The 26,891-nt window shown below is 55.1% G+C and overlaps 1 protein-coding gene across 2 annotated transcripts in view; it reads left to right on the top strand.

Moving 5' to 3' along the window:
- Positions 1 to 26,891, top strand: part of DAB2IP (DAB2 interacting protein) — a 136,712-nt gene that overhangs the window by 33,554 nt on the left and 76,267 nt on the right. For both annotated transcript variants that reach the window (XM_068982910.1, XM_068982920.1), the window contains exon 3: positions 15,157 to 15,308. In XM_068982910.1, coding sequence (XP_068839011.1) covers positions 15,157 to 15,308 — 152 coding nt within the window. The remainder of the gene's footprint in view (positions 1 to 15,156; positions 15,309 to 26,891) is intronic.

Genomic DNA, 26,891 nt, shown 5'->3' with positions numbered 1-26,891 from the left:
TCTTTCATGGAGCCTAATTGTTATTAAACTGTTTAAACCCCAAAGGCAAATTACTATCATTTTGGTCTGTGTCCATTTGGTCCGAATCTGCCTTCCTCCAGGAGGAATGCAGGAGATGGGAACATCGTCACAGACAGCCCAGGGTGGCCAGGGCTGCCCAGGACAGTCTGCAGGGTGGGAGTATGGGGTCAGGGGCTGTTTCAAGCTTTCTGAATCAAGGCCAGGCCAGCATCTGAGGCCTGGGACTATGGGCAGGCTGTGGTATTTGGTAGGGTTGGGAGGCTGCCTGCCCCATTAAAAACAAGAAGGTGGTTTCATCAGATCCATTTTACAGATTTGGAAAGTAAGTCTCAGGGCCCAGGGTCTGCTAGCCCATGAGTGGTAGAGGTGGGAGTCAAGCTCTGGTCTGCGAGTCCTGTTGTGGGTATGTACTAACTTACTTTCCTCCCTTCCTTCACTGCCTTCCTTTTTTCTTTCTTTTAATAAATTTTTAACCAGCACCAACTGTGTTTCAGGACTTCCCTGGTGGCTCAGATGGTAGAATCTGCCTGCAACGCAGGAGACCGGGTTTGATCCCTGGGTTGGGAAGATCCCCTGGAGAAGGGAAGGGCTCCCTACTCCATGGAGAACTCCATGGACAGAGGAGCCTGGTGGGCTATAGTTCACGGGGTCGCAAAGAGTCGGACGCAACTGAGCAACTAACACTTTCAACTATGCTTCAGGGCCTGTGTAGGGTATTGACACACACAGGAGTAAAAGATAGTTTCTACCTGCAAACATACAGGGTTTGTTTGCCTAACAGTCAGGGTTAGCTGGGGCTTCGTGAAGTCATTTCTGGGCAGGTGAGGAGAAAGGACTGGCAGCCAGGACGGCCCCTCTGAAGGCTGAGAGATGGGAAATATTAATAGCTTGAGCAAGTGGTAGTGAGAACAGGGAGCAATGCGAGGGGCTCAAGTGTGAGGGCGTGGCTGGAAAACAAGGGTCAGCAGATGTATTGCAGCTCACAGAGCGAACAGGATGGGAGGCCATATTAATAGGAGTATGGAGTCCCCCGGAGAAGGCAATGGCACCCCACTCCAGTACTCTTGCCTGGCAAATCCCATGAACGGAGGAGCCTGGTAGGCTGCAGTCCATGGGGTCGCTAGGAGTCGGACACGCCTGAGCGACTTCACTTTCACTTTTCACTTTTATGCACTGGAGAAGGAAATGGCAACCCACTCCAGTGTTCTTGTCTTGAGAATCCCAGGGACGGGGGAGCCTGGTGGGCTGCCGTCTATGGGGTCACACAGAGTCAGACACGACTGAAGCGACTTAGCAGCAGCAGCAGCAGCATGGAGTCCCCAGAGAGGGAGGTGAGGGTCAGCCAGAACTGGCCAGAGGAGATCTGGATGGAATGCATTGTGTCCTTCAGAGCAGCATACCTGACTCAGCGGAGAGAGTCTGGAGCCCCTGGTCTCTGCCCACTCTCCCCTTCCAGAGAGTCTGGAGTCCCGGCAGAACAGCACTTCTGAGGGCCAGGGGTTCCTGTGCCAGTTTACAGACGAAAAAAGAGAGGCTCAGAGTTGGAGACCTGGCCTGAGCGATCGCACAGAGGGAAGCCGTGGGGCTAAGACTCAAATCCTACCCCTCCCAAGTAGACCTATGGGAAGAGTCAGTACTATGTCCCCAGGATGGAGGTCGGGGGAGGGGGGGTTCCTGGTGAACAGAGGGAGAAAGATGCCCCCAATAGCATCAGAGACCAGGACTGGAGTGGGGGATAGAGGACGGGGAGCGAGCAAGCTGCTTTTCTCATCCTTGCCCTCAGCATCTGAACTTAGAATGTCCTGGCAGGGGTCCCTGAAGGAAGAACTCACTTCAAGGAGCCCTGGAATCTGTTGCCTCATTGCAAGAGGTGTTGGCTTGGGTGGGGTGATGGAGAGGGGAATAAGGACAACCTCTGCCCACCCCCCACCCCTTTCTGCCTGGGGGTCCTCCAGAAGTACTTCTACCATGTCCCTATAAGGTCCTGCACTTAAGCCTGTTGGGCAACATGGAGCTGGATAAACTGGTCGCCACTAAGGTGTCAGTGGCTGACTCCCTCGGTCGCTGTGTCAAAGGTTCCTTGCACAAAAGGAGCCTTATCAGTTGGGTGTTTGAGTCACTCGCAGCGGAGTGTCAGGCTCTCTGTGATTGGCAGGTGAGACGCTATTGGGGGGCGTCTTTCTCCCTCTCTTCACTAGGAGCCCCTCTGCCCCCCTACCTCCTGGGGTCCTCCGTCCCAGGGACATAGTACTGACTCTTCCCCTAGGTCTACTTGGGAGGGGTAGGATTTGAATCTTAGCTCCACGGCTTCCCTCTGTGGGATCGCTCAGGCCAGGTCTCCAGCTCTGAGCCTCTCTTTTTCCGTCTGTAAACTGGCACAGGAACCCCTGGCCCTCAGGGCTGTTCAGCCAATAATCTCACACCGAATTGCAGAAAGCCCCGATTTGCTGGCAGGCGGGGCTCACCACCCCCACCCCTTTCCCAGAGCCTCTGGTCCTCCCTGCCCCATGCCTTCTCCTGAGGGTCCAAAACGACATTGCTCACACAGAGCGCCCAGGCCTCCGCTCTGAGACCAGGAGGTTGAGAGGGGGCGGGATGCAGGGGTCCCCAAGAGACCAGAGACCAAATTCATAGGTGGTGAGTACAGATGGAAGGAGCCGGACGTGTCCACGCAGGGTGGCTTCTGCCCAGTTGGGGGCAGCAGAGGGCAGCGAGTGGCTGCCTGGGTGGAAACTCCCAAAGGAGAGTGGAAATCCGGGGGCGTTTTGTGTGGCCCCCACCCTGGGGCCATGGGGTCCGGCGACGCAGACTGCAGAGCCTACTGCCGGTTGGATGGAACAGCTCCAAACAGGAGTGCCCGTGGGCAGCTGGGTCTGGCACCACTGGCTGAGCTGACCGGACTATGTTGTCCAGGGAGCTTTAGGATCTGTGAAAGGGGACCCTCATCAGGGACATGGAGAGGGGCAAGATCTGGGGCCCAGGCAGCCTCCCAGCAAGAGCAGGGGCCCATGTGCAGGTGGGTGGGCAGTGTGTCTGCGCTGTGGTCACCGGGCTGGACTAGTAGACACTCCATCTTGGGTGTCCTCTGACAAAGTCCAGTCCACCTGGGTGCGAGTCCCAGCTCCTTACTGTCTGCATAAGGAGTGGGGCATGGTCGTAAAGGCTGTTTTACGCAGTCCTCTGGGTCAGGCCTTCTGCTGAGCCCTCACTGGGTATCATCTGATGATACCATGAGGCACATAACACAAATCCCTTTTTTTTTTAAAAGTGACAAAACCAAGCCAGACGGAGAGTGAAGGACTTGCTGAAGCTTGCTCAGCTCGTGAGCCTGGACAACAGAGGTCTTGCAGAGCCTGGCCCACAACGCACAACCCAGTCTCTGCTGGCCAGTGTTGCTAGTCTCTCCATCTAATAGATGAGAACACTGAGGCCCAGAGAGGGGAGGTGCGCTGACCCAGGTCACACAGCAGATCAGGGACGGAGCTGGCATTTGATCTCATCATGTTCTGCCCCTGTCTGCAGCTGCTCTGGCCACCCCTTCCAGCCCTCCATGTCAGAAGGGGCATGAGCAGGGCAGATACCCTGGCTCCCCTCTTCCCACCCCGACATATGGCCCCTGAAGGCCTTCCCCTCTCTTAGGGAACCCAGGAACCTGGGAGTGGGGAGCCAGAGCTCAGATGCCTCCTCCCAACCCCATATAGAAATGAAGTGATTGCCTCTGTCACACCAAGTGGCATTTGGGTTGGATTGCAGACATAATTATATCTGAGTCTTCGGGTGGGAATTGTTCCCAAGCCAGGAGGCCCTCTTTGGAAGTGGCGGCAATGGCATCTGTTTCCAACACAAGGCCCCGCCGGGGGATGAGTAACTTTTCTCATGGAATTGCTTAGGGAACATCTAAAACGAGCCATGATTGTTCCTGTCCCCCTCCAGCGCCATCAATGGCTGCCAGGAGGGGTGATCTGGCTCCCCCGCCAGCATTGAGACCCCCAGGCCTATCCCGGGGTCCATGCCTCTGTGCAGGCTGGCCCTTCTGCCCATGGTTCCTCCCCATTTCCCTTCCTTGAAAGCTCCTTCCCTCCCCCATACCCACCCCCACAGTGGTTCCTGCAGGCATCCTCACCCCAGGCTCTAGAACACAGATGCTGTGGCTTAACCATCCACCAGAGAGAGTGGTGACTTTCTTAAGGGTGGTGGCTATTTCTGATTTCTCTGAGCCCCAGGCACAGGGGCAGGGCCTCACCTGTGGCGGGCACCGGAGGGGCTGGTGGGATGAAGATGTGTGAGCGATGAGAGGCGTGAATGCATCCGGTGAGTGAGTGTGGGGTGAGGGGAGTGGGTGAGCTAACACCCCCAGCTCCGGACAGCCCACTACATCTCCGAAGCCCAGTGGCCAACCACTTGGGAGGAGGTCAGGACAGGCCACCCGGACCACCACAGTCTTGCTTTGAAATTGACCTTGCCTCCGCCGCATGGGTTCCCATGATCCCTCAGGGGCAGGCGCCCAGGTGAGCCTGGCCTGTAGATGGTAAATCAACCCAGAAGGAGAAATAGCCTATAAAATCCTCTCCCCAAACGGTGCATTTTGTATCCTGTAGTGAAAAGGGCTTTTAAACGCACTGCTCACTCAGGTGGATTTATGGGGCTGCCCCCTGCTTCTTGCCGCTCCCTCCTGCTCTGGCCTTTGGGAGCACCCTGGGGTCCTGGTGCTCCCTGGTGGCTTGTGGTCCAGGGAGAAGTAGGATAGCTCCTCTCCCCTGCCTTGATGCTCCAGGGCTAGCCCTGGCCAGCAAGGTACCTGGGAGGGGGGCAGGGTGAGGCCATCTTACCAACAGAAGCTCCCCATCCCAGTAGGACCTGAAGTTCCACCATGAGCATCCTTCCTTCTGGCAAGCTGTTGTCTCCAGAAGGCCCCCTTGTTGTCACCTGCAAATGGGTCACCAGGGAGGGAAAAGATGGCATGCCTAAGCTGGAAAGGGGTTTAGAGATCAGCTAGGCCATCTCCTCATTTTACAGATAGGGAAACTGAGTCACAGAGAGGCTAAGTTGCTTGCTCAGAGCCTCATACTGCAGTAGTGGAATGATGGAAGGACTTGAGCTCTGGGGCAGACTACCTGGGTGGAACCCAGCTCTGCCACTTCCTGGCTATGCAATCTTGTGCAAGTAGCTTAACATCTCTGAGCCTCCATTTTCTTATCTGCACACTGGGCTATGAGAATTAGAGTAAGTCATGTAAAGCTTTGATATAGTGCCTGAAGCTGAGACAGAGCTTAATAAATACATCTGGCTTACTCTTATTAATGCGTTGGAATAGTTCTTGTTACTGTTACTTACAGAGCGGGGTTTTGAATACAGATTTCTTGTCTCTGCGGATGGTTTTCTTGCTGCTTCTGCCAGGAAGCCTCTGTTGAGAGCATTCTCTCACACAGAGCGCACAGAGCACAGGACAGAGACGTGCTGATAGGGAGAAGCAGTGAGTCACCCCAGGAAGACTGGCCTGGTGCCAGGGCCTCAGTGACGGGGCTGGTAGGGAGGCAGAGGGAGAGAGTAGAGAGCCTGCTGCAGGGGTGTGGCTCCCGGAGGGAGCTGGTTTTCCCGAAGCCATGTGGCCTCGAGCTGGACTCGCCCAGAGGTCAGGGCTGGCCGAGGGCTTAAAGAGCTGATGAAGTGCATGTGGCCGTCCAGACCTCTGGGGTGGGCTCATGGGGCAGTGAGTCACTCCTGGCTGCTCTGGGCTATCACATTCTTGCTTGAGACAGTAGGAATGAGTGTCTGGCCTCTGGTCGCTGATGTCGCTCAGTCCTGGGCACTGGCAGGCACTGGGACGGCCTCTCTGATGTCCTCATTTCCCCCTCCCACCTTCCCAACTGCATACCCCCTCCGCTACACTCTCAGGGTTTCTAAGAGCCCCCCTCGACCTGGGCATCCTCTGCATTGGCGAGAGGGTGTGTAACTTGGAGGTCAGAAGACCTGTGATCACGCCAGGGCCTTCGAAGCCAGTCAGACCTGCTGCTGTCCTACCTCAGCTCTATTGCCTGAACTGGGATTCTGCCTGGAATACCCCTTATATGGCTGCCCTGCCCCAGATGATCTCAGCAAGCCCAACCGCTGCCTCAGCTTCAGTGTTTCTATTATGCCCTCAAAAGCTGCCTCCTCCAGCAAGTCCACTCATATTGACCCCAAGTGGACCCCCCTAAAAAGCCTCTCAGAGCATATTCTCTGTCTGCCTTCCTCTTTTTCCTTTTATATCATAAATACTTGTTCATTCATTCAGGAAGTATATATGGAATACCTGCGAGGTGTCCAACACTGGGGACCCAGGCCACGATGGCCCCCATAATTCCGTAGGGGAGGGACGTCTGAAACAGACGTTTAACTACAACTATGATAGGTCTGCAGGGATATCTCGTTCAATGTGAGGGCATCGGGGAGGCCCCTGAGAGGGTTGAGGAGAGACTGAAGGATGTGCAGGGCCCACTGGGCAGAAGGGGCCTCTGTTCTAGGCAGTAGCAACAGCCTGTGCCAAGGCCCTGTGGCAGGAGCACCACTGAAGCCCCTGGGATCTGAGCAGGGGGAGATCCTGAGGGGCCTCGGGCCTCACCAGGCAGGTAGGCCTTCACCCCAGGAGCCCTGGGGAACTGTGGAAGGGAGTGCAGCTGGTCTGCGGCAGGATCTCATCTGTTTTTCAAAGGGTCCCTCTGGATGCTCTTGGAGAATGAACAGGGGGAGGGTGGCAGGGTTGGAGGCGGCCAAAGCAGCCAGGAGGCTCCTTCGGGTGCCTAGGAATGGCCTGGGCTACCTCTCCAGCTGGACGGAGGGGCCTTTGAGGGCCGAGAGCCAGCCTTTTTTGGGGTACAGGAAAGTGGACCAGCCCCCTTCTCCATCACAGGAGCTCTGGGTCCTAGAGATTGCTCTGTGAGCTGCTGCTTTCTCTTTCCTTCTGGCTAATCGCTGGGCTGGCCCCTGGGAGCCGAGCAAAGTCTGAGCAATAAAAACAACGACAGTGACAGTGCTGATGACAGGAGCTAGTATTTCTGCCATGTGCCGGGAAATGGGCTGAGTTCTTTCCATGCATGATCCCATTGACTCATTCCAACAACCTGTGGGATGGCTACTATCTTTTCCGTTCTACAGAAGAGGAAATAGGCTAGGGCAGTTAGGTCACTGGCCTAGGGCCCACGACGTTAACTGGGGGAACACTCTGCTACCATGCCTCTTGGGGGAGGGGGAGGGAAAGTACTGTGTTTCACCCAGAGATTCCTTAGACCTAATCAGCTGCATCACGTGGTGGTGTTTCAGGAGTGGTGATGGACAGAGGGAGAGATGTTTGGGGCAGGGGTCTCCAGCTCTGGGTAGGGGTGTGATCCTGTTGAACAACCTGCCAGGCCTCAAGGCGCCCAGAAACCACACGTTCAGGGAACTGTGAAGACAGTTACCAGGGTGCAAGAGAAGCAAGTAGGTCGTCCTCGGAGACTGGCACAAGATGAGACCCGCCTGATTGTGGAGACCGCTACAGGGAGCCAGTTTCTCCCCTCTGGCCCAAGGTCTGGGCTCCTGGCTCTTTGTGCTTACCTGGCCACTCTCGTGAGCGCATGTGGGCTGGTGGGTTTGGCCTGGCCGTCAGTGTAACTCTGTGAGTGCCTGATGACAGCTGAGTATGTGTGTCAATGTGTGAGCCTGTCCCAGTATATTTGTATGTTTACTTGTGTGTTTCATGGTAGTGTGTATTTATGTGTGTGTTGGTTGGCGTGCACATGCATTTGTGTGTATATCTGGTGGTGCCAGGGAGACCTGTTCTGTTCATATATGCATTTCTCTGTGACCATGTCCCCCCCCCCCAACCATGTGCTCTGTGCATGACCTTGAACTTGGGTGTGTTTCTGGCCCTGGGTATTTCTCCTGGGCTTCCCTGGTAGCTCAGACGGTAAAGAATCCACCTGCCATGTGGGAGACCTGGGTTGGGAAGATCCCCTGGAGAAGGGAACAACTACCCACTCCAGTATTCTTGCCTGGAGAATTCCATGAACAGGGGAGCCTGGCGGGCTACAATCTCCATGGGGTCGCAAAGAGTTGGACACGACTGGGCAACTGAGCACAGCGCATTTCTCCACGAGAACATGTTTGAGTGTAGTTATCCAGACACTGTTTTTTAAAATTATTTATTTATTTATTTGACTGTGTCGGGTCTTTGTTGCCCCCCAGCATATGGGATCTTAGTTCCTCAACCAGGGACTGAACCTGTGTCCCCTGTATTGCAAGGTGGATTCTCAACCACCGGACCACCAGGAAAGTCCCTCGGGGCAATATTGTAATGCAAGAGTGATCCTTGAGTGTCAGGCTCCAGTCCCTTCCTGGTTCTCATGGCCCGTGAATTGGTTCTCTTTGGGTGACTGAGTAGACTGCTTTCTCTGGGTAGGGTGGAATGTGGAGGACTCATGTTGAAAGGAGCACTGGCACGGGCTTAGGGAGGCTTCTATGGGCACAGGGTGGCCTGTGAGTGGGTGGCCACCGGGAAGGCACTAACTTGATCCTGCCTTTAAATTCCTCTCTGCTTTCACCTGTCACAGTGTTTGACATTCCCCCATTACTGAGTCATTCCCTAGCTGGGACCCTCTTTGATGGTGCATAGTTCCCAGGGGAGGTGGCCAGGGAGGCCTGGCAGCTTGCTGAGGGCAGATCCCCCATAGCCAGGAAAGAGGGCAGGAGGAATTGAGCATCTGAAGGATTGGGGCAAAGCCACAGAATTTGCTGGTGCTGCTAGTGCCAAGCATGGGAGAGCCCGGCTGTGGAAGGCAGCTGCTCTAGCTTTAGAGAATCATCAAATGTCAGCTCTAGAAAGGAGCATGGTGATCACCCTACCCAGGCCCTCGTAGTACAGATGGGAAGACTGAGGCCTGGAAAGAGGAAACCCAGGGAGCTGGGCGGTTCTGAAGCATGCTGATGTTGCAAGAGCACTGGGCAAGGAGAAACGGGAACCTCGTTGGACCATGGTTTGCCCCTGCCCTGCTCAGTGACTCTGGGAAAGTCACCCAAGACCCAGAGAGCAGTGTCATGTGGGCGTTGGCCTGGCTGCCAGCTGTGGGCCCTCCTGGCTCTCACCCTGTTATCTTGGAAGCAGGGCTTCTTAACCACCCCTGCCCCTCCCTGGAGCCTGTACTAGGGTGGAGAGAGTGAGGTGCTCCTTTCAGCCTGCCAGAGCATCAGGTCTGCCTGCCAGCCTCCGGGAGCATATCTCCTCACCTGGGGCTCAGAGAGATGGCAATATCTAGGTGGAATTGTCCCCTCCCTTTCCTGTTTAGGTGAGTTTTTGGCATTTGCACAGAGCCTCAGAAAGAAATGGAGAGACATGCCTGTTCAGATGGCCTCCTCCTTTGAAGCATCTCTGTTTGGGTGCAGCCCTTAGATATGGCCACGAATGAGAAGCTGGGCCTGGGCTAAGGGGACACCATGGGCTTCTGCCTCCATCCTGAGCATTGTCGCAAGGTCAGGCCCACCCACCCACTGGCAGTGACTTGGAGTTGGTTTGTTAAAGGGAAGAAGGTGATGAAAACTTACCTTCAGGATGCAGGACCAAACAGACGATGGAGTCGGGGGCTGCCCGAGCACCTACTATGTGCCATGCGTGGTGCTGAGTGCTTTACATTCGGGTGAGAAGTGGGCTGAGAGTCCAGTGGTGACCCACGATTCCCAGGTGCCCAAGTGCTGTTGCTGGAATGCAAACCCATAACACCCCCCCACCCTCGCCCTGCCAGATGCTGCCTCCTGGGTGGGGACGGATGCACCCATGAGTATGGGAGTAGGCGAGGCTCCCCTCTCTGAACCTCCAGATCCTCACCTGTGAGCCGCAGGTGACAGTCCTGCACTCAGGGAGAAGCCCACCTTCCCTTCTTTCCTCCCTTTCCCAGGCCCAGCATAGTGCCTTGGGTGTAGGGAGGAGGGGCTGAGCAGTCAACTTCTGCTCTGGCCTTTGACACTTGACTGTGTATGTGTATGTGGCATGCATGTATGTGTAAGGGGATCCCTGCCCTGCACTCCTAGAGACTAGATCTTTCCTAATTACAGTCCCAGCTCGCCCACCTAACAGCTCTGCCACTCTCTGCAAGCAGCTTAAATTCTCTGAGCCTCTGCTTCCCTACTTGAAAACCCCAAACTTCCTGAATTCTGAAGCACATGTCCTCATGAAGATTCCCCATCAGAGGCATCTGGCCCTCCTAGGATGGGATCCAGACAGGTTGTGTGAGTGCCCCGGGCAGAGCGACTTTGGCAGAGTAGGAGCTCCATAACTGGTAGCTTATCATCATCATCATCACACGGAATTGATTGACATGGTGAACAAAGAAATCCCGTGTCTGGAATTCTGAAAGACCTTGGAGAAGGTCTCCCGGAACTTCCTGGAGAAGTGGGGGACAGAGAACTGTAGTGTCAGGAATAGAGATGGGAGAGCAGCTGAGAACTCGGGTCCTGCCAGCCAGAGACCCCATGGGCCTGTCTGTCCTCCACTCCAGACTAAATTCTTGCCCTTTGGTCATTGACGTGGATGGAAGCCCAAGGGGCTTGGAACATTGACATGGATCGGTGGGAGGGTAGACGTCCACATAGGCAGTGAGTTGTCACAGAGATGGGCAGAGGCTTTGAGGGCTGTCCACACCCAGTCACCAAAGGGTGGGGGGTAGTGACACCAGGGAGCAGCTCGCGCTAAAGCCCCTGGGGCCACGGCTGACCTAAGCGCACGGGAACAGGGCTGTGTTAGCACAGGCAGAGCACCCCATCTGGGGAGGGAGCAGGCTTGGGCCCCGCGGACTGGGCAGGCACCTCACTGAGCTTTAGACATCAGACCCTGGGCCAGTGAATGAAAGCTGAGGCCTCCACTGGAGCAGCCCCGCCCGGCCGGGCACTTTGAACCTTCAGAGTCTCTGTGAGGTTGCTTTAGAAGAAAGCGCGTGTTTAAAAGAGTTCAAAACTACCAAACTGAGCCATATTCTGTGTCTGCAGGATAATTCTGCAAGCACGTTCATTCATTCACTGGGCATGACACCAGCCCCGTCCTTGCTGTCACATTGCTTTTAAGCTCCTCAGAGAGCCTAGACGGACTCCCGCCTGGGGTGGTCCCGTACCTTCTCAGGGCAAAAACTGACGATTGTATCGGAGCCAGCCTAGGGAATAGTGATAATAAAGCTGGCAACTACTGTGCTTAGTTGCTTAGTATTTACCATTTTACTGACGATAGCTTATCTCATTTAATCTTTCCCATGACCCTATAAGCAGGGTTTCCCAGGTGGCGTTAGTGGTAAAGAACCCATTTGCCAATGCAGGAGACGTAATAGATGGGGGTCTGATCCCTGGGTTGGGAAGATACCCTGGAGGAGGGTATGGCAACTCACTCCGATATTCTTGCCTGGAGAATCCCATGGACTGACGAGCCTAGCAGGCTATAGTCCATGGAGTCACAAAGAGTCAGACACAACTAAAGCAACTTAGCAGGAATAGAGTAGGTATCATCCTTAACCCATTTCACAGGTAGGGACACTGAGGCTCAGAGAGGTCCAGTTATTTGCCCACGGCTTGAGGATGAGATGGCTAGATGGCATCACTGATTTGATGGACGCGAGTCTGAGTGAATTCCGGGAGTTGGTGATGGACAGGGAGGCCTGGCGTGCTGCGATTCATGGGGTTGCAGAGAGTCACGACTGAGCGACTGAACTGAACTGAACTATCTGAACTTGGACTTGAACATAAGTGCTATGATAGGACTTCAGCTGGCCTGAGGGATGTGATCAGCTGGGCTAGAGTATGTAGTCAGAGGTGGCCTCCTGGAGAGGTAGGTAAACCCAGGCCCTGGGGGTGTGCAAGGTTGGGGGCAGATTTTTGTCTGTCCTACTTCATCCTCCTTGCAGGCCCCACCCATTTCTCAGAGACGTGAGGGGCCTTGCATAGCATCTTGCAGCCAGCGGTCTCTGGAGCTGGATTTGAGCCCTATTTGTGGGCCTCTGGCTCCCAGCTCTCAGCCATTGGATACTGTCAGTGCAGTGAGTTTCGAGTACCCTTTTGTACTGAAAGAAGGGACGTGATTTGCCCACTGCCTCTAAAGATCGACTAGTCCCTCTTTCTGAGTTCAAGGCTGCAGTTCTTCCAGAAATCATGTCTTGGGGCCTGCCCATGAAAGGACAGGAGAAAAGGTCATCTCTCTTCATCCAGGGCTGGTGGGGAGCCACCCTTGTCCCTTCACCCCATGCAGGAGGTCAGTAGGCAAGCTGTGAGGCTGGACAGGGCAGGGAACTGGAGGCCAGAGTCTTTGATTACCCTTGCTGTGTGACCTTGGGAAAGACCCTTCCCCTCTCTGGGCCTTATTCACCCTTATAATACAGTTTTTTGGATCTGAGTCCCCTTGCAGCTGGGCCTTCTAGGATGATGAGCATTTGTTCAAACTGCCATATGTAGAGTCCTGAGCTGGGTCCTCAGGGGGATTCAAGGTCCTCCAGGGTGGACATGTGTGGTGAGGTGGGGCTTAATGGGGGACTTCTCCATTCCCCCGAACAGTCACCTTCCCAGTGAATCGGAGCTCCCTGTCCGCCTCTTATTCTATGTACTGCTCACCTCATAGTGTTCATGGTCTTGGCCATCGTGTCTAGCATGTAGTAGGCTCTTGACAGTGGAGAAATGAGTCAGCCTTAGAGTTTGAGTCCACAAGGTTATGATCAGTTTGGGTGGCTGCCGGGGAGTCCATCCAGAATAGACTTCAAAGATGACAAGTAGTGCTTACCAGATGAGTATTAAGGGTAACTTGGATGGGTGAGGGTGGAAAGACAAAGTGATATGTGTCCCATTCAACCTCCTAGAAGGAAGAAAACTTTTTTTTTTTTTTTTTTAACTCAGGAATAGGACAGAACTGTCCACACTGCTACATGATGAACTACATAAATTGTGAAACATGCTCCACGGTTCTTTGTACCACAAGAGTGTAAAAACTGTAAAATTTTCATCAGGGTGGAGAATAAAAACCAAGAAAAACTACAAGCCCATTGGCAGAACTCGCCTGATGACAACACCTGTGAGAGAAGAACCCCTCCAAGTTAGCCAGGTGCTTCCCCCTCCTCCCACACCTGGCAAGAGGCCAAGGTTGGGAGCGGCAAGAGCTTATTTGGAGGTGCTCGTCCCTGCTTTGCTGCTGTGTCTCCCAGAAAGCATGCCGTTCCCCTGGCCTGCCACCGTTTCTGATACATCTGCATCACCCCTCTGGAAGTGGGTGACCTAACCCTCTAGTTGTTGAACTGCAGGTGATTAGAGTACCTTAATGGGTAATACCAGACTGTAGAGATGAGAGGCATTTGGACTCCACTACCTGGGAAGGCCTGAATAAGATGGCATTTCAGCTGGGCCTTGAAGGATACGCAGAATTTTGACATGTGGCTACAGGAATTGGTCTTCTATGAATGGACAGATTGAGAGGGAGGGGAAAGTAGGGGCAGAAAGATCAGAAAAGGGAAAGCTTGAAGAAAGTGGGCAGAGGAGGGGGCCTCCTATGGACATCAGGCAGGCCTGGAAGCTGTGTGTCCTTGGGTGAGTCATTTCACCTCTCTGAGCAAGGTTTCTTCATTTGCAGAAAGGGATGTTTCTCTGTCATTTCTCTTTGTGTGGGTGACATGAGATGATGTGTGTAATCAACATTTGTCCTCATCACGTCTAGGGTGCTAGGATCAGGGAGATGGACAGACCCAGCAAGGGCGTGGCCGACAGTAAATGTCCAACTCTCTCTCCAGACCAGAGAGGTGATGGATGAAATGTGGTGTGACGGATGAAATATGGTGTTCAGATTGTGTACAACGTTAACTTCCAAATGAGTTAATATCCCATTCCTTCTGTCCTTATATCACCTGGAAGTGAGGCTGGGGTAGGTGAGTCCCCAAAATCCATATTGGACAACCTGACTCACAGGGAATCCCTCTTCCTTCAGTTTTCCCCTCCCTCCAACTGCCTGAAGGTGCCAAGTCCAGAACACACCAGGCTGTGGCCGCTTCAGCCCCCAGTCTACCCCGTCACCTCTAAAGGGAACACTGGTTCAACCTGCTGTACTGCTTGCTGTCTCCTCCCTGTCTCTTCTATTAGACCTGGAGCTCTGGGGCTGGGCTCAGCTTAGGCTCAGGTCTCAGAGTCCAGCGCAGCCTGGTAGATGGATGGATGGCTACATGGGGAGCCCGGCTGAGATCTGCCATACTCCTCCCAGGAGCTGAACCACCACCTCCCCCCACCCCCCACTGCCCTAAGTCACGAATGGGCCAAGCAGCAGTCCCTCTAGAGAAGGTCCAGCCTCCCCCCAGAGGTGGCTCCAAATCTTGAAGCCCGCAGTGTGGATACTCAGCAAACCCTTCAGCTCCTCCCTGAGCTAGATGCTAGGTCACCCTGTCCCTAGGGGCGTTGCCCCTGCTGGGGTACCATGGTTCCAGGCAAAGGGCTCCACCCCGAGGACCTGTGACAGTCACCTGCGAAAGGAAAGACGCCCGGGTTAGGGGTCCAGGTGACCAGGAGCTGCGCTGGCCGGCTGTTCCCCAGAGGACCCGACGCCCGCTCCTGGAGAGCCTTAGTTTCCCCCATCTTTACCAACCAGACTTAGAACATTCACCTCTACCGGTAGAGGCAATCCCGGACCGGGATGGGGGCGTGGACTCCTCCAGGTGGGTGGGGGGGTGTGAACTCGTTACTCTTCAGAGGTGAAGGGGCTGCGGCCGCGGAGGGCTCCCCGAGGGTCCCCGCCCCTCTGCAGCCCCGCCCCCTCGGCCCCGGGGGCTCCCCCCGCCCCCGCGCCCCGGGGGGCTCGGGCTTCCTCGGTCGCGGCCGGTGCGGCTCGGCTCGGCGTCGCCATGGCAACAGCGGCTTAGGGGGCGGGGGCGACGTGGCTGGCTGGCTGGCGGACGGGCGGGTGGCGCGGGGTGGGCTGGGCCGCTCTGCGCGGGCCGGGCCGTCGGCGGCTCGGTCGGCAGGCGGGCGGCGCGGGCCGCGAGCTACAGGGGCCGAGGCCGAGCCCGCGCCCGCCCTCGGCCGCGCGGCCGCCCGAGCCAGGGCGCGGGTCCCGCGCGGGTCCCGGACCCGCCGCCGCGCTAACCCCGCCTCCCCTTCCCCCTCTTGTCGCCCCGCGCGCAGGGCTTCCTCAGCCGCCGCCTCAAGGGCTCCATCAAGCGCACCAAGAGCCAGCCCAAGCTGGACCGCAACCACAGCTTCCGCCACATCCTGCCGGGGTTCCGCAGCGCCGCCGCCGCCGCCGCCGCCGCCGCCTCCGCCGCGGACAATGAGAGGTGAGCCCGCCGCCGGCCCGGCCTCCGCGCGCCGCCGCCCCGGGATGCGCCCGGGAGGGCGCGGGGACAAAGCGAGAGCCGGGACGGGGGCGCGCCGAAAGCGCGAGGGCTCCCCACGCCGCCCTCCGGCAACTTGTGGGGCCACCTCGGACCGGAGAGGAGCGACGGGAGGACCCTTCTCTCTTCCCCCGGGTGGGTGAGGACGAGGTGCCCGAGCCTCGGGTCGAGGCCCGGAGGGAAGTGCCTTCCCCGAGAAGTCCTGCCTCGCCTCGCCGTGGTGGGCATTGTTTCCCGGGCGGTGCAGTGCCCGGCGCTGGGGGCTGAAGTGGCACCTCCACCCGAGGATCCATCTTCCTGCCTCTGGAGCCCTTGAGTGCCCGATACGAAAGGCATTTCGGCTGGGTTTTGCGGAGACCCAGCGGTGAGGAAAAGGGTGAACATCTGGAGGGGAGGAGCAGGGGGCTGGGTCGCTTAGGGGACACATCTGCTCTAAGTAGGGCGCGTGCTCCGCTGGGGGCTGGGGCGAGCGACCGGGCAGTGCCCGAGGCCAAGGAAGAAGGGCCTCATCCTTTCCAGCCCCGGGCAGCTGCTCCCTCTCTCACCTCTCCACTCCCAGGGGTGTCTCCAATTCCCCGTTTCCTTTACCCGGGCCAGACTGGAGCAGGTGTGGAAATTCCAAGGGGAGGTGGCTTGTGGGGCAGAGGAGAGAGAGGAGGTGGTTCAGCCTGCCAGGAGTCACTGGCAAGAGCAGGCTTCAGCTCGCAAGGACAAGCCATCCTGTCCGCGTGCGGGGCCACTGGGCGGACACAGCCTCTCCTTTCAGGGCCCAGGTTCCCCTCCTTGAGCGTGCCAGCCCTGGCACCTTCCTGCTTGGGCACAGGCATGGTGATGGATTCTAGTGCCAGTTAGAACGTGTCCCTGCTCAGCTAAGTGGAGGTGAAGGAATGGGCAGGCACCAAGGAGCCTTTTCAGCATTCAGCCTTGTGTCTCAGGCCCCTGGCATCTGCCTCCCTTCATAGGGCTGTGCCCCTGTGTGTGATTGGCAAGTTGGCACTCCCTGTAGGGGAGGCACAGGTAGAATGAAAATGTCTCTCCCCTCCTCCTCAGTTCTAGCAGGCAGAGGAGTACAAGTTATAGCCCAACTCCTGCCCAAGGTTGACTGACTGTTTAACTGACCCCTAGCATCTTCCCGAAGAGTACCCCTTCCACCCTGCAGGAGAATTACTAGACCTTTAATTTTCATCCACCGGGAGCTGCTCTCTCTAATGCATCCTAACTGCTGCCTGCGGCTGGTTTCCTTCCCCGCGCTGCCAACCCCAGTCCGAGGCAGGACCCTCAGCCTTTCTCTGATGGCCATAGTGCCCCAGGGGACCAGGCGTGTCCTGGCAGGAAGATTTAGCCAGGCCGGAGCTCGGTGCTGGGTGCAGCCACTGCGTCTTTGAAAACCTCGATTCCCATCTTTGTTATTGTCTGGGCGGCAGGCCACCCGGTTTGCTGCCTTCCTCCCTCCGGCTGGCCCCTGCCTTCTCCGGCTTTCTCCCTCGGGAACATGCCCTTCGCTGCACTTTCCTGGGTGGTGGTCAGGACCCTCTGCACCCGCATGCGAGACCTTGTGTACGTACCTAGTTTTGTGTGCTTGTGTTGGTGGTCCAGGGAGCAGGAGAGATGGCAGGCGGTCCAGCCTCTGAGTGTGTCTGCCCTCCGGGAGCAGGCAGCGTGCATGCTGTGTTTACCTCCCTCCAGCGGGCAGCCCGCACTGAGATGCTGCCGAGCAATCAGCTGGCAACCCTGGGCGGAGGTCGGGACGTGGTCGAGATAACCTGGAGCAGGTCCTGCCCAGCTTGACTTCGGGTCAGCTTTGCCACAGGCCGGAGGGGTGCAGAGTGGGGGCCGTGGTGGGGAGTAAAACTGCGAGTCTGTCTCTAGCGCCAGTGGTGAACGGTAGCTGGAGCAGAATGTCACTGGTGGTGGTGTGGGATTGTCTTATTAATTTTCTATAAACAAAATCTGGCTTGGAGGCTCCTCTGGCACAGGAAGGGAGCCCAGATTTCCCACGGACAGGCAGAGAGATGGAATTTGAAATCCTTCTACCCAGCCTTGGAGCTGAAATAGGCTCTGCTAGGACTGGGATCTCCTGATTTGCTGCCTTGCTTAGAAATAGATTGATCACTGCCGCTGGGATGGACGGGCAGGTATGTCTCTGGGGCAGTTCCTGGAGGCGTCCTGTTTGGAGTCAAGTGAGTAAAACCAGCTCTGGTGACCCCACCCCACCCCCCAAGCTCATGGTCAAACCTGGGTGAGTGCAGAGATGCCTCCCTCCCCCCGCACTCTGACGTGGTGTGGTGCTGCTGAGGCTGGGTGGACAGATCAGCTGCCTTCCGACTTGGCCCAGCAGTGAGGAGGGGGTTGAATCCTGGCTCCATGGGACCCCGCCGAGCTGCCATGCCTCTCCCTAGGAAGGGGGTAAGTGCAGAGAGAGCAGTCCGCATGAAGGGATGGGCATGGGAAGGCGGGTGGGGGCCTCTAGGGTGGCCAGTGTGAGCTGGCTCACGTGGAGAAGGAACACCGGGCACTCGGGGCCGGCCGCCTGGGGTCTGACACTGGGTGAATCTTTCTGCTCCATGGCTGCTGCCGAAGCGGCTTTGCCGCACGCTTTCTGCCATGCTCCACAAACTGCTGTGTTGGGAAGGTTATTTTTTGCACCGGGATCCTCTCATCTGGAGGTTGGAAACCAGTTGGTTCTGTTCTGGGATCTTTCGGCTCCCTGGGAACGGGAGTCTGGTCCAGGTGTGGAGATGGCGGGGAAAGGGCTGATGTCTGGTTGTGAGCCTGGAGTCAAGCCAGCCAGGGCTGGGGAGGGCGCATAGCTGAGCTCTGGGAAGCCCAAGGGCCGCAGATTTGAGCCTTTATACTTATTTCCCTGAAAACAGCCTGGGGAGGTTCCCAGCTGGTCTCCAAGATCACTGGGCCCCTCAACATTCATTTCTTCTTTGGAGGTTCTGGAGATAAGCACCAAGGACAGGTAATCGTTGCCTGTGGATAATAGAAATGAATGCCGCTCCGAGGCGTCCCAGGTGAAAGGTGTGCTGGCAAAAGCATTTTTTTTTTTTTTTTTGCAGACTGGAAATGTTCCTGCCTCATTTACAAGACAGCTTTAATGCTGGTAAAAGCGATCTTGGATGTGGTGTTTCTGCCCTCCCAGAAGATAATTTCGAACTCACTCATTTATTTATTAATGTTCCTAAGTAGCTGGGAGGGTCGGTTGGCAATACAGTGCCTTCTTCATTTTTTCCCCCTCCGCAGTATTCTCTCTGGGTGATGCTGGCCCTCCACACAGGTGGGCAGCCCAGGAGCAGGTACCCAAGGCTGATCAGGGAGCAAGGGACTGACTGCCCTGTCCAGGGAATATGTGTGTTGCCAGGAGTTCCCACACCTGAAAGTTACCAAGGGTAGGATTCCCAGCAGTGTAAGACTAAGGGAGGGAGATAATTGGGAGGTAGGGGTGAGGGCTTTCAGGGGCCCTCCATTGGCCCTGAGTAGGCAGAAATCAGTTCTATCCCTTTGGGTGAGGCATTTCTTGGAGCAGGGAGAGGGAGCTTGGTGAGGAACTGGAGAAAATGGAAGAGGGGATCTGTTTTCTGTTGACAGTAGATGCAGACTGGGCTGGGCACCCAGGCCTGGGTGTTCTTGACTCTCTCCCTCCCCTGCTGTAGACAGCGAGTGCCCAGTACTCGTCCGCCTTCTCTTGGGTGATCTTGAGATGATTGTGCATTTCAGTGTCTGGGAGTAATGGGAAGTATGTGATCTTTGGATTTAAAGCCAGGCAGTTCCTGGGGCAAGTCACCTTAACTGTTCTGAGCCTCAGTTTGCCCATCAGCAAAATGGGTCTGATGATAATCACGTCATTGGAAACATTAATATTAATATATTCATCATGTACTTAATAGAAAATGTCCTGTTCAGTGCTGTTTCCTTGGCAACTAACACTGGGTTTTGCACATTTCTTAAATGTTTCTAAAATTTTATTAAATAAGTTATAACACATGAAAGCGGTTAGACAGCCGTGTGGTAAGTTTTCAGTAAGTGGAAGTTAATATTTGGAGGAAAAAGTCAGTCCGTCTTGGTAAGCCTCAGTTGTCTTCTCTGCAGTGTGGGAATAATAACGTGCAATCATGTTATTATCATTCAAGAGATGGAACTAGACGCTACTGTCCCTTGAAAGGTGAAGAGGGCTGTGTGGAGGATCACAGCTACTTTGAACACAAGAAATAGCCGAGTAGAAAGACCCTGGGACTTGTCTGCACCAGAGAAAGCAAACCTGTCCTATATGTGTTTTAAAAATCGATTTTTGATGTTTGGACCATACTTCTTTTTAGTAATCTAGGCATTTATGTTCTGTCTAGTTTTTCTTTATTAAAAATGGTGCTGGTATTTAATCCTTAAATATGCATCATTTGTCTCCATCTGTGATTGTTTCCATGAGATAAAGTCTTAGAATTACTAGGTCAAAAAATAAGAGCAATTTCAGGCTTTTGATAAATATGCTTCCCATCGAGAGCCTGTAGTAATTTACACTCCCCCAAAGACTTTTGAGGTGCCCACCTGTTTCTTCACGCCTTTGAAAACATTGGGTGTCATCGGTAACACAGTCTTTGTCGTTTGTATAGGCACAAGGGTGGCATTTCTTTGTTATTTGCATTTCTTGCTGGTTAGTCACTGAGCATTGTTTTCCTGGGTTTATTGGCCAGTAGTGCTGTGCTGCTGCTTTAGAGTCTTGTCTGTTCCTGTCCTTTGCCTTCTGAACGTTCCGACAAGCCCTTTGTAAGAGCCTTCCTTGCCCTGTTTGGCCTTCCTTGGTTCCTTCACCACCATCCATGTAGGTGGATCTTTGTTAAATGGGCCTCTGCCTTCCAAGCGGTATGGCAGGGAATTCATTAATTACCTACAAGGAGTGCTCCCCAGCTCCCCCTCCCCTGCTCTGCTCTCCATAAGGGAACCAGATTTAATTCTTAATCCGATAATTATCGTTAAGGAAGCCTGGCACTTACACAGCACTTTGAGAGGTCTGTCGCTGTACAGCATTGGTAAGCAGTGCAGGGGTTGTTAGATTCAGGGAAACTGAGGCATGCGGTTAAAGGCGTGGCGGTGGGACCATCCCAGAAGCCTGGCCTTGTGTCCAGGTCCCAGCCCCCCTGCAGTGTGGTACTCGGAGCCCCATGGGCACCTTTGGGGCAGGGCTGCCTGGAGCCCTGCCAAGGAACACATGATTCTGGGCTTCATCTCCAGAGGGAGGGGGAGCCACAGAACATGACCCGGACATGGAAAAGAACCAATTTATTTCTGCTTTCTCATTTTTATCGCCCTCCTTTTAGATCTGCAGCTCCCTCGTGTGTATCTTCCAGAGATCCAAGCTGGGCAATATTTTTAGGAACGGCGGAAATTAGCTAGTAAGGATGTGATCAGCCCCAAGCTGGGGTTTTAAAGGCTAGAGAAGCCTTTTCCTGTACAGGTGGCTGTAGGCATGTACACATGCCTTTGACAGGCACACGAGTGCATGTCTTTATATGTGTTACAAGTATGCAGCTGCCCTCATGAAGGTGTGTATATGTAAGCATCCTTGTACGTGTTTGTAGATCTGAAATGAGGAATTGCATGTGAAGCATTTGGAACACTGCCTGGCACTTCATGTTGGGTTGGACCACGTGAAGTGTTTTTGTAGGTCGATTATGGACATACGGTTCATTCTAACCACTCAAGGAGTTCTGGCTACTGTTCTTATTGTGTCTGTTTTCTAATGTGTACGTGTCTACCAGCATGTGCGTTTACATACCCCCTGTTTTACAGTGTGTGTGGTGTGTTCTGTGTTTGAGCTCTCACATGTGGGCATCTATGTGCAGGTGTGCAGTTGCTGTCTGGGCATGTGGCCGCTGAGCCAGCCAGTTTTGTGAACAAAACTGCCTGCCTTCCTGGGGAAAATCTCCCACGACTCAGCATCTCCCCAGGCCGTCAGGACGGCCACCCTCTGAGCCCCCTCCTGCCCATAGGTGCCAGCAGAGCCCAGGCCTGGATGTCAGGCCTGAGAGGTACTGCAGGGCCTTGCCCATTCTCCTAGAAAAACCCTGGCTATTTCCAGGTCCCAGGTCTGAGGATATGCAAATCGACTCTTTAATGGAATTCCTTTGCAAAATATTACTCGAACCAGAAAGTTAATTACCAGGCTCTAATTAATGGCTATTTTAGAGGGCCACAGAAGAGAACTGGAGATCACAGGAAGACCAAAAAAGCAAGAAGGAAAACATCCAGCTCTCACGGCTGGCATGGTGACCTCTCCCCAGGCGGCCGGGCCCGCTTAGCTGCTTGCCAGCCAGGCCTCCTGGGTGATCGGCCGTGGGTGAGTGGAAAAAGGGCTTCTTGCGTGAAGAACCTCACATGCTGGGTCTTCTGGCCACTGGTCTATCAGCCTACAAGGAGTGTCTTGGGCCGCATTCCCGGCCTGGGGGTGGGGTGTGCAAATGGCCGAGGAGAGCCTGACCAGATTGGGGTGAGGCTGTACCACTTCCATCCCCACCCTCTGAAGCCCCCAAAGCAGCCAGGCAGCATATCCGCAGCCTGGGCTATGGACGGGGCAGTCACCAGCCACTCTACAAGGAAACTAACCCTTGTTAGTTAGTTAGTAACTAACCCCTGAGACAGAAGGAGTCTCCGTCCTTTGTGGGCCTGTGCAGGTAGGGGCCTGTGGGTGGGTGCACACGTCTCACACATACCAGGGGCACAGTCTTGGGTGCCCCCCGCCCAGGTCCTGCCGCAGGCCAAGCCACATGCCCCCACCCCAGGCATGCACATGTAAGAAGCTCCCTTTGTCACCCCACTTCCTTCCTGCTACCACTTGAGCCTGGAGAGCCACAGGCCAGGCTGGAGCCGACGAGTGCAGGGTCATAGGAGCCTGGCTTCTGGCCTGCCTGGCTAACTCACTCAGCACGGTCTACCTTGGAACAGTCTGTTTCCCCAACTCGCCTCTCCAGATGGGCTGGCAGGGCAGAAATTGACCCAGATGAAGGTTGGGTTTGCACTTTTCCCCACATCAGGCACTCGGAGGGGTGAGTTACTCTTTGTCATGATGATTCCCCCCTCTCTTGTCCAGTGGGCAAACCCCCATGGGGGTCCCGTCTAGCTCTGGCCACCTCCCAGTTCACCCTGGGACCGTCACCTGCCTCCAGCCCTGACCTTTTTCCCAGCCTCAGGCCCTTGTTTGCAGGGCCTGGTTGTAAGAGAGTGCTGCGGGCAGAGATATAGATGCCAGCCTGGTAGCACAGGCTCTAATTTGATGCGACATTGTCGTAGGGAGTTTTCATACCGAGGGCAGTGAATGAGTGCAGCGTCTCCCTGTGCCCACTGACTAAGGGGAAGTTAATTTCATGCTCTGTCTTGTTGACATTCGTAATCAAAGCTTCGTATTGCAGCTGCAGACTGTTAGCACGTGAAGGATGTATGCACCTCAGCAATTACTGTTTCCGGCGGGGGAGGAGATTAATAGGTTGTTAACAGCTCCACCCCTCTGCTCCTATTACCCTTCTTTCCCCCTTTCCCCCTTCCTGAGATTTCATCAGGAAACTCCATCCCAGCATCAGCTCTGATAAAACCCCACTCTTGTCTTGGAAGCTGAGAGCCTGGCCCCTGAGCCTGACTGACCAGCCCACCCTATGAAGATACCCAACAAAATGTAGAGTCTTGGGCCCCTACCCTGGACCTTCTGAGTTAGACTCTCTGACCTAATTGTGTTTCCCCAAGGTGTGAGAACCCCTGTCCAAAGTTTGTGCCTTTTGCTGAGGACAGGGCTCTGTCCCAGTAACTTGCTTCGGCATTGCTATATTCTTATTGATTTCTCATAGTTAGAGTGTTTTGTGTTTCTCATTTTACTGAAACTCCAAGAGGGGAATGTTCCTGGCCCAAAGTCACATACTGGGGGGCCCCAAGCCAGGCGATCCACTCCCTGGTTGAGACCTAGAATCCTCCCATGAGCATGCTGTGCCTTTTTTTATTAAGGTTGTGATGCTTTTTGAAATTACCTTCCCCCTTTGATAGGAGTCCTTCCTGCGCTTGCCCACGGCTCCCTGCTGTAAAAAGTACTTTCACCCTGTGCTTGGAGCAGTTAGGGCATTTGTGACTATGGTCTGCTTTCTACAGGGGAAGTGGGTGAAGCTCAGAGAGATATAGGGAATCAGCTGGAGCTGGGATGTGTCTCCTAACTCCAGGTCCAGTGCTTGGCCCACCTGAGCCACTGAGGCTCACTGCTCTTGCCGACTTCCCTGTTATAAGTGGTTCAGAGAGGTGTACTTGGTCCTCTCTGGAATCACCAGGATCAAGTGAGTAATGTGATTCAAGCCCAGGTCCACTGGGTCAAAGCCCATAGGATAGGACTAGCTAATTTAGGGCTGAACCAGGTGTCCTTGGCCCCACCTGGGAGTGGAGCTCTCTAAGGACAGCCTGGAGAGGCTCAGGAATGAGAGTGGTGGTCTGTGCAGAGGCCCTGGAGAGGCCAGGCCAGGCAGTATAATCTGTATCCCCAGCTGGGGAGGCCAGATGCCTGCTAAGGTTGGGGAGAAGGATAGGGGAGGGTGGGGCAGGGGAATCTGGGCCTGGAGGCTGTGGAGCTGGACTGTGAACCCACGAATCTGGGCCTGGGGGGTGTGGAGCTGGAATGTGAACCCACGATTGCCTTACAGCCCCAGGCCCTGTACTGCCAGCTGCCGGGGAGGTCAGCAGGTGTAGGCTAGTCCAAGGCCAGCTCCATCCACTGCTTCTCTTTGAACCTCAGTTTCCCCATCTCAACAAAGCAAAACAAAGACTAATATCTCAGTGCCTGGGACTCTGATATTCCTGGAGGGAGGGCGCCCAGCACAGGGGAGCGTCCTGTGTCTCCTGGGCTTTGCTGCCCTGCCTTCAGGTCGTGAAGCCCCTGGAGGTGGTGTGGAGCTAGGGGGGCCAGGATGCCTTTCATCTCTGCACTCTTCACGGCAAGCTTCTCTGCTGAGTGTCACAGTATCACCACCGCCCACTGTCCTGCGTGGCCACCTGCTTGATGGGCCCTGCTCCGTGCCCTGTGCCTTTCCTGTGCTTTCTCATGTCATCCTTACACCAGCGCTCTGAACGATATTGCTTGTCCTCATTTTTCAGAAAAGAAAATTGAGGCCCAGAGAGACTGAGCCACGGGTCCAAGTCACACAGCTCATAGGTAGGATCCAAGCCCAGGCGGTCAGGCTCTATTATCAAAGGCCCCTCCATCAACCACTGTTCTCGTGGTGTCTGTTTTCCAGACGACCTGCTCAGTCACTAATATCATTAACCTACCTGCCCCTTACGGAGCGTCTGCTGCACGCCAGGCACTGTGTGTTGTCTGTACGTCATCTCTAATCCTCTTCACTCCCCTTGTTTCATCCCCCCAACCCCATGTTACAGGTGCTGAAACTGGCCTCAGAGAGGTAAAATAACTTATCAGGGATTACCCTCATGATGGATTTAGGATCTAGGTCTCTGGACTCAAAGCCAGGGTCCTCTCCAGTGTAATAGCTGACATGATGGACAGATCCCGTGGGCTAGGCCTGCCCTCAGCACTTGACAGAGAGGCACTCACTCCAATCTCACGACAGCCCATGTGCTGCTACTGACTACTGTTATTCCTGGTTTACAACCAGGAAACGTGGCCTGCCCAGCCGGAACGGCAGAGCTAAGATCCTAACCTAAGAAGCCTGGCTCCCAAGTCTGTGCTCTTCACTACTGCACAGGCCTCCCCTTCCTATTTTACAGATGAGGAAACTGAAGCTCCAGCAGGTAAAAGCCACTTGCCCCGGTCAGACTGCAGGTGGGTGGCAGAGATGGGGTCTGTACTTACATGTTTCCGGAGTTTTACTGGCTCCCACGGGCTTTCTTGGTGGCTCAATGGTAAAGAATCCACCTGCAGTGCCGGAGACATGGGAGACGTGGGTTCGCTCCCTGGGTCGGGAAGATCCCCTGGAGGAGGAAATGGCAACCCACTCTAGTATTCTTGCCTGGAGAAGCTCATGAACAGAGGAACCTGGCAGGCTATACAGTCCATGGGGTCGCAAAGCGTCGGACACGACTGAACAAGCACACATGTACATGCGAGAGTGTCCTGGGCCACCCCAGGCTCTGCAGGAGCTACTGTGGGTGCTGAAGTTCTGGAAGGATGGAGGAGTGTGGCAGTGGAGGCGGGCCTTCCTACTGGTCTCTGTGGGTGGGGTCCCCATGGTGTGAGGCTAGGGCTGGCTTAGGGACCATCCCCATATTTGCAGTTGCTCAGTGATTATAAGTGTCTTTCTTCGTAGGCACCCCCAGCAGTCTGGGCCCCCACACCTCTTTTGCTCTTGGCAGAGCGAGTGAGCACGGCTGCATTTGGGTCTGTTGATTGATGACCTTGGGTGAGGTGGAGGGGTGACAGAGGTCTTGGGTGGGCTCACTGGCTTTGCATAGCATACCCACCCCCACCCCCACACTTCCACAGATCAGCATGATCACTCTCCTCACTGCCCAGGAGGATGAGAGAAAGCTGTGATGCTGGTGGGCAGGGCCTCCCAGTCCAGCCTTTGATCTGCTCATGTGGGTGCGTCTGGCACCGAGACCTCTGGCTGGACGGGCTGAGGGGGCTGCTAGTCATGCAGCCAGGTTCCCAGCCCACCCAGCCATCTGTGGACCTGAGATGGCGCTGGGCACCTGCACAACTGCCTGACCTCAGGGTGGGGACAGAGCCAGGGGTGGTGACGGCTGGGCCATGGGTGGGGACTCTGCCGAAAGCCCCACCAGCGCGCTCTCGGTGGTCATGTCTAGCTCCTCTGTGCACGTGAAGTTCACGTTTATTGATGATGGTTGTTTATGAGACTAGTGAAAACCTGTTCCACAAATTTCAGAGTCAAGGGATGTTGAACCTGGCAGGGAATTCTGTGAGCGATCTGTCCAGAGTTCATCAGACTCAGCTCCTGGTTCCTGGGGGTGAGACTGGAGGTTCCCCTCCAAAGGCGTCGTGGGCATCCTCACTGTAGGCCCTGAGAAGTCCTGCAGGAAAGAAACCTGTTTCATCTTTTTTAATCTGGGGTTTCCTGTCCTCCACCCCCACCCCAGGAGCAGTAGTATTCTGCACAACCTTCTTGGGTAAACACTAATTTGAGGTGTTACCTCTCCTTAGAAGCGTGCCTTTTAAGAGGAGACTTTGGAAGTATTCCATGCCTTGAGGACCTGTGGGAGCAAGCCTTGAATGATGGCCTTGCTGGCCTGGCAGCAGCTTTGGGGATATAGTATTTTTTTGGAAAAAGGCACCCCCAGGTCTTCAGAGTCAGCTACTAGCTCTTCTGAGTATGCAGTGGGGTCTGGCTCTGTTCAGAGCCCTCTGTGGGCCCAGAAGGGTGGAGGGTTTATTCCCCCTTTCCTGGGCTGGGTGGCTCCCTTCTTGTACCCAGCTGCTTGGGCTCTGGGCCCCTCCCCCCTGGACTCCTGCAGAAGACAGCAGTCGGGCAGAGGCTGCCCACTGATTTGCATAATTGCACCGTCCCCTGAATAATTAATAAAGCTCTG

Source organism: Capricornis sumatraensis, chromosome 1 (genome assembly GCF_032405125.1).
Source record: "Capricornis sumatraensis isolate serow.1 chromosome 1, serow.2, whole genome shotgun sequence".
Classification (NCBI taxonomy): domain Eukaryota; kingdom Metazoa; phylum Chordata; class Mammalia; order Artiodactyla; family Bovidae; genus Capricornis; species Capricornis sumatraensis.
This window is presented reverse-complemented; position numbering and strand designations above follow the sequence as displayed.